We start from the raw sequence: 6,570 nt of genomic DNA, 5'->3' as shown, positions 1-6,570 counted from the left end.
TCAGGATGGTGAAGATGCTGGGAAGGGTGGCTTTTGCGAGCACCTCTGTGTCTGGGGTCCTGTCTTGCCACTTGATGTTCAGTAGCTTCCTGAGGCATGTTGTGTGGAAGTGGTTCAGCTTCTTGACATGTCGTTGGACACTGTCCAAGTTTCGCAGCCGTACAGTAGTGTGGGGAGAACTACTGCTCTGTAGACCTTTAGCTTGGTCTCAAGACTAATGCCCTCTTCTGTTCCAGACATTTGCATTGAGTCTGCCAAAAGTTGCACTTGCTCTTGCAATCCTGACATTCACTTCATCATCGATGGTCGCATTTCGTGACGTGTGCTGCCAAGGTATGTGAAACCGCTCCACCGCACTGAGTCCTTGACCGTTTTGACTGTGATGTTGGGCTCAACGTAGGGTTTCCCTGGGGCTGGCTGATGGAGAACTTCAGTTTTCTCGTGTGATGGTAAGGCCGAAGTTCCTGCTGGCAGTGGCAAAACTTGTTGACGCTGAGTTGCATGTCAGCTTCAGATCCAAGCGTTGAGGGCACAGTCATCAGCAAACAAAAAGTCTCTGATGATGTCTGTCATGACCTTCGTTTTTGCTTGAAGCCTTCTGAGGTTAAACAGCTTGCATCTGTTCGGTACTTTAGGGCCAATTCCAACATCGCCATCTCTGAAGGCATCAGTAAGCATTGCAGAGAACATGAGGCTGAACAGCGTTGGAGCCAGGACGCAGCCTTGCTTGACACCATTTGTGACAGGAAAAGGAGCAGATGTTTCACCATTGTCCTGGACTCGAGCCTGCATGCCTTCATGGAATTGGCTGACCAAGGAAATAAATTTCCGAGGGCATCCGTACTTGGCCATGATCTTCCACAGTCCCTCTCTACTCACGGTTGTCAAAGGCCTTAGTGAGGTCGACATAGGTGGAGAACAGATCAGCATTTTGCTCCTGACATTTCTCTTGCAGCTGCCTTGCAGCAAACACCATGTCGGTGGTTCCGCGCTCTTTCCGGAAATCCACATTGGCTCTCAGGCAAATGACCTTGGTCAAGGTGTGCTGTGAGGCGGTTTAGTAGGATCCTGGCAAGTATCTTGCCTGCGATGGAGAGCAGGGAAATGCCCCGATGGTTATCACAGGCTTGCCGGTTCCCCTTTCGCTTGTAACAACGTGAATGATAGATGCATCTTTGAAATCCTGGGGGATCGTCTCTTCTTTCCACTGAGTGAGTACAGCTGATGAAGCTTCTCAGTCAGCACAGTGCCTCCATCCTTGTAGACCTCTGCTGGTATGGAGTCTGAGCCAGGTGCTTTGCCACTGGATAGCAGACGGATTGCTTTCTGGGTCTCAAGAAGTGTTGGCGGATCGTCCAGTGCTTCGTTGGTGGGGACTTGTGGGAGACGGTCTATGGCTTTCATCATTTATGGAGGAAGGGCGATTTAAGACCCTGTTGAAGTGCTCAGCCCATCGTTCGAGAATGTTCTCCTTCTCGGTGATCAAGGTATTCCCATCTGCACTGAGGAGGGGGGATGATCCTGAGGATGTGGGCGTAGACTTCTTTTAAGGCATCATAGAGAACTCTTTCATATCGTGCCTGTCAGCATATCCCTGGATCTCATCAGCTTTGTCACTCAGCCACTTATCCTGCATCTAGGCGTAACTTTTGCTCTGAACAGTCCTGCGGATGGCATTGTACGCATCCTTTTTTGATGTGGCCTTTGGGTTGCTCAGGTGGGCTTGATGCAGACGGCGTTTCTCATCCAGAAGCTGCTTGATTTCATCACAGTTTTCATCAAACCAGTCTTTGTGCTTTCTGATCATGGGTCCCAGGGTCTTGAAGCTGTACTATAGATCAGCTCACGCAGGGTCCTCCAGTCAGACTCCACATTCTGGTTGTTCAGAGAGGCGGATTCCAGACGATCTTCAGCAGATCCACAAAGGACTGTTTGTGGTGATGTTTTTCAGCTTAGCGATGTTGAGCCGTTTTGGAGCCTTCTGGCCTTGGGGGCGTCTCTTGGGCTGGATTCGAATATTCAGCTTCGAGACTACAAGCGCGATGGTCTGTCCAACACTCGGCCGCCGCACATGGTCTTTGTTACACGTACATCTTGCCTATCCCTTTTTCCTGACGATGACATAATCGATGAGATGCCAATGCTTTGAGCGAGGGTGCATCCATGACGTCCTGTTACGGGTAGGGAGGCAGAAGAAACTGTGTTGGTTATCAGCAGTTCGTGCTCTGCACATGTCTGAAGCAAAAAGCAATCCATTTGGGTTGCAGTGGCCCACACCGTGCTTTCCAATCACTCATCCCAGGAGATGTAGTCAGAGCCAACTCTAGCATTGAAGTCCCCAAGAATGATGAGCTTGTCTGCTTTAGGGATGGCAGCAATGACAGAGTGAGGTCCTCGTAGAACTTCGCCTTCACTTCATCCGGGTTGGTCATGGTTGGGGCGTAGGCACTGACAATGGTGAGGTGCTTCTGGCCAGATGCCAGTGGAGTTTCATGGTCATAAGCCTATCGTTGACTCCCTTTGGGATTCCAGCTAGCTTGCTGACAAGTGCTGTTTTTACTGCAAAACCAACACCAGCCTCACGTCGCTCTTCGCTTCTCGTCCACTCCCAGTAGAAGGTGTAACCAGATCCCCGTTCACAGAGCTCGCCTTCGCCTGCAGCGAGTCTCACTCAAGGCTGCGATGTCGATATTGTATCTGGCGAGTTCGGATGCAACTAGTGCTGTTCTCCTTTGGGGTATGTCTGCGTTATCTCTGACCAGGAGAGTCCTTATGTTTCCAAGCACCAATGGTGAGAGGAACGATCCTTGTTTTTTTCTTTTCTTTCTCTTTGTTTCGACCCGCTGATGTAGGGTCCCGCCAGCCGCGGTATGCTGGCCAGGGTGATATGGAGCAGGCAATTTTTAGGGCACCTTTTCTAGCCCCTTCCTCATGCTAGGGAGGGTGAGCAGTGCATTCCTAAAGAGGGCTGCTCAGACGCTCAGACGGCTGCCGAGCTCCCTCGCTGCTCCTGTCGACGAAAGAACGACCCTATGGCCTGAGCCGCCTGCGTGAAGGTCTGCGGCTGCGACTGCCAGTGTACCCACACCTGTCGTTTTTGTCGCTCGCCTGTCGCCCCAGGACTTGGGGGTGATGAAATGATGAAGGATGAAAGGTCATTTTGGATGACTGATGACTTGCGCGATGAGTTTGTTTAAAGTGAAGAGGAGTTGCGCAACGTCGACCTCACTCTCTCGTCCCGGGTCACCAATTTCCAGTGGCAAGACTAAGTCGAGACGACTGGAGGATGAGCACGGATGCAGTGGATGACCAAGATATCCTTTCGGTTGTCTCAATCATGCTTCTCTGACTCCACAGTGCGTTGCTGTAACCGCCCTTCCTCTCCGTTTGAACCGAATAGGTTTCTTCCGCAGATTCTGCGGATCCAGACTTCGCATGCATGGGTAGACACCACCCCGGGGGCCAATGCGTGTGGCATGCACACAGCACGGTGGAGCTAGATGGCCGTCGGTGGCTCTCCTGACGCCCTTTTATGGATCTCCCATAAGGGTGTCTAGCACCCGCCTCACCAGTCCCAGAAGGGAGGTGGTGGGAGTGCCGGTTTAGTCGTCGGCAACCCGACCCTGAACAGGTTGTACTGAGATTACAGGTTACAGTAGCAGATCTAATGACCTGACCTGACTCAAATATAGTGTGTAGTTGTATACAACATGCTCAAATATAGTGTGTAGTTGTATACAACATGCTCAAATATAGTGTGTAGTTGTATACAACATGCTCAAATATAGTGTGTAGTTGTATACAACATGCTCAAATATAGTGTGTAGTCTGTATACAACATGCTCAAATATAGTGTGTAGTCTGTATACAACATGCTCAAATATAGTGTGTAGTTGTATACAACATGCTCAAATATAGTGTGTAGTTGTATACAACATGCTCAAATATAGTGTGTAGTTGTATACAACATGCTCAAATATAGTGTGTAGTTGTATACAACATGCTCAAATATAGTGTGTAGTTGTATACAACATGCTCAAATATAGTGTGTAGTTGTATACAACATGCTCAAATATAGTGTGTAGTCTGTATACAACATGCTCAAATATAGTGTGTAGTTGTATACAACATGCTCAAATATAGTGTGTAGTTGTATACAACATGCTCAAATATAGTGTGTAGTTGTATACAACATGCTCAAATATAGTGTGTAGTTGTATACAACATGCTCAAATATAGTGTGTAGTTGTATACAACATGCTCAAATATAGTGTGTAGTTGTATACAACATGCTCAAATATAGTGTGTAGTTGTATACAACATGCTCAAATATAGTGTGTAGTTGTATACAACATGCTCAAATATAGTGTGTAGTTGTATACAACATGCTCAAATATAGTGTGTAGTCTGTATACAACATGCTCAAATATAGTGCTGTTTGGCCTGTGAGGGATTCTGTAGACAGTAACTGCGTGTTCAACTTGATCAATCGTTACATGCTTGTCTTATATGTATAACTCACATGGAAAGACACTCAGATCAGTCGTTACATGCTTGTTTTATTTGTATAACTCACATGGAAAGACACACCCACCGTGGTGTGCACACACACATACACATGACAGACATACACACAAGAATGCACAAGATCATGCGCATACTTGGACTATCTGACACACACGCACACATGTGTGTGCACACACGCAGTGTGACAAGATAATTGAAAACAATCACATACATGACATGTTGTCAGAAAACTTGTAAGCAGCATTGGTGCTGGATATCGCACCGTGGAAAAATCCTGCATGACAGACAGTGTGAACAGGGTGTGTTGAAATGAATTCAGCCAAACATTGTATTGTGTTCCCAACCTGCAAGACACAACTTTTGTTTTCTAAGATTTGAACAAAGATCATCAAGTTACATGATATTATTTTCAATGAAGACCATACTTGTTGTCTTGAATATAGGTATGATAGATCTTTTATGCAGGATCAAATCATTTCATGATATATAGTCACTGTGTTTGTGTCCTGGAATAGTTGTTATAGTTGAAGAAAAAAAGTATGTGTGAGTGAAGATGTATGCCCAGTGTTTAATGTTTACTTCTCTTGTTTCCCTTGTTTGAATGCTACATTAATTTAGCATCATCATTTTCTGTCAGTGTAAATACTTCACTTGTTTCCCTTGTTTGAATGCTACATTAATTTAGTATCATCATTTTCTGTGAGTGTAAATATTTGTTTCCCTTGTTTGAATGCTACATTAATTTAGTATCATCATTTTCTGTGAGTGTAAATACTTGTTTCCCTTGTTTGAATGCTACATTAATTTAGTATCATCATTTTCTGTGAGTGTAAATACTTCACTTGTTTCCCTTGTTTGAATGCTACATTAATTTAGTATCATCTTTTTCTGTGAGTGTAAATACTTCACTTGTTTCCCTTGTTTGAATGCTTCATTAATTTAGTATCATCATTTTCTGTGAGTGTAAATACTTCACTAACTGGCCTTTCTATCCACCCCTCCACAGGACCGTGATTTTTTATGTGACGAGGACGGGCGGCGTGTGAGCCGTCCTGACGGCCCCGGGACCTCCACACCCCGCACCCCCCGTGGCCCGGCGCCCCGCCGCCTGCCCCCCATCATGTCGCCCCGCAACAAGGAGCTGGTGCAGCACCGCAACCGCGTCATGCCCATCAGCCCCCTGGCCGGCGCTGACCCTAACTAACCGAGGTCAGGGGTCAGGGGTCACAGGTCCCCGCGGAGGGAGCACTGTGTGTGATGCTTGGTGCGTCTGCCGTCTGACAGGAGGAGAGAGGGAAAGGGAATATTAGGGATTTTTGTTTCTGTGAGGACAGTGGGGTAAGAATCTGTTTGGGTTCTTTTATCCGCTTTTATATCCAGCCCTCGAGGGCAACAAACAAGCAACAAACATGCAAACAACCCCCCCCCCCCCCCCACCCCCCTCTCCACCAAAACCCCCAATGAAAAGAGGAAAATGAGAACTGCCCCCCACCCATCCACCCCCCCACCCCCCTCCCACCCACCTCAAAAAGCCAACAAACCAAAACACACACACACACACACACACATGATACAAAACAGTATGAATGAAACTATACACATAACTATTAGACAGTCACTCCGCTCTGTATAAGAATAGGTAGGAGTATCTGATTTTGGTTTTTTTTAATTTTGTTTTTTTTTGTAATATTGAAAAGGTATTTTATTGTAGATACTGAAAAGTTTATGGTTGGAATGACAGAGACTGATGTGTTTTTGCTTCAGTCACACTGTCCACCCTCAGAATCCATTCATGACTCACTTCCTTTGGCCTTTCACCTGTCTTGGGATGTTGGCCATCAACATGAGACCTCCACAGTGCCTATCCTGTGTCTTTGCCTTTTAACAGGCTCTTGGTAAGGCCCATATTATTGGTGTCTGCATGGACGTCTCTTTGCTGGGGGGTATAGGCCATCAGTAAGAGACCTCCACAGTCCCCTATCCTGTGTCTTTGCCTTTATCTGGCTCCAGGTAAGGTCCATCTTTATCTGGCTCCAGGTAAGG

The 6,570-nt window shown here is 46.6% G+C and overlaps 1 protein-coding gene across 1 annotated transcript in view; it reads left to right on the top strand.

Moving 5' to 3' along the window:
• The window catches only part of LOC143293124 (ADAM 17-like protease), an 80,791-nt gene extending 74,869 nt beyond the window's left edge, over nucleotides 1-5,922 (top strand). Inside the window, exon 23 of the mRNA XM_076604035.1 lies at nucleotides 5,534-5,922. Within this exon, the coding sequence (XP_076460150.1) occupies nucleotides 5,534-5,731 (198 nt within the window). The 3' untranslated portion in view covers nucleotides 5,732-5,922. The remainder of the gene's footprint in view (nucleotides 1-5,533) is intronic.
• The last annotated feature ends 648 nt before the right edge of the window (nucleotides 5,923-6,570 follow it).

The sequence above is a fragment of the Babylonia areolata genome, chromosome 18 (assembly GCF_041734735.1).
Source record: "Babylonia areolata isolate BAREFJ2019XMU chromosome 18, ASM4173473v1, whole genome shotgun sequence".
NCBI classification, from domain to species: Eukaryota; Metazoa; Mollusca; class Gastropoda; order Neogastropoda; family Buccinidae; genus Babylonia; species Babylonia areolata.
Note: the sequence above shows the minus strand (reverse complement) of the source record. Positions and strands in the feature narration are given on the sequence as shown.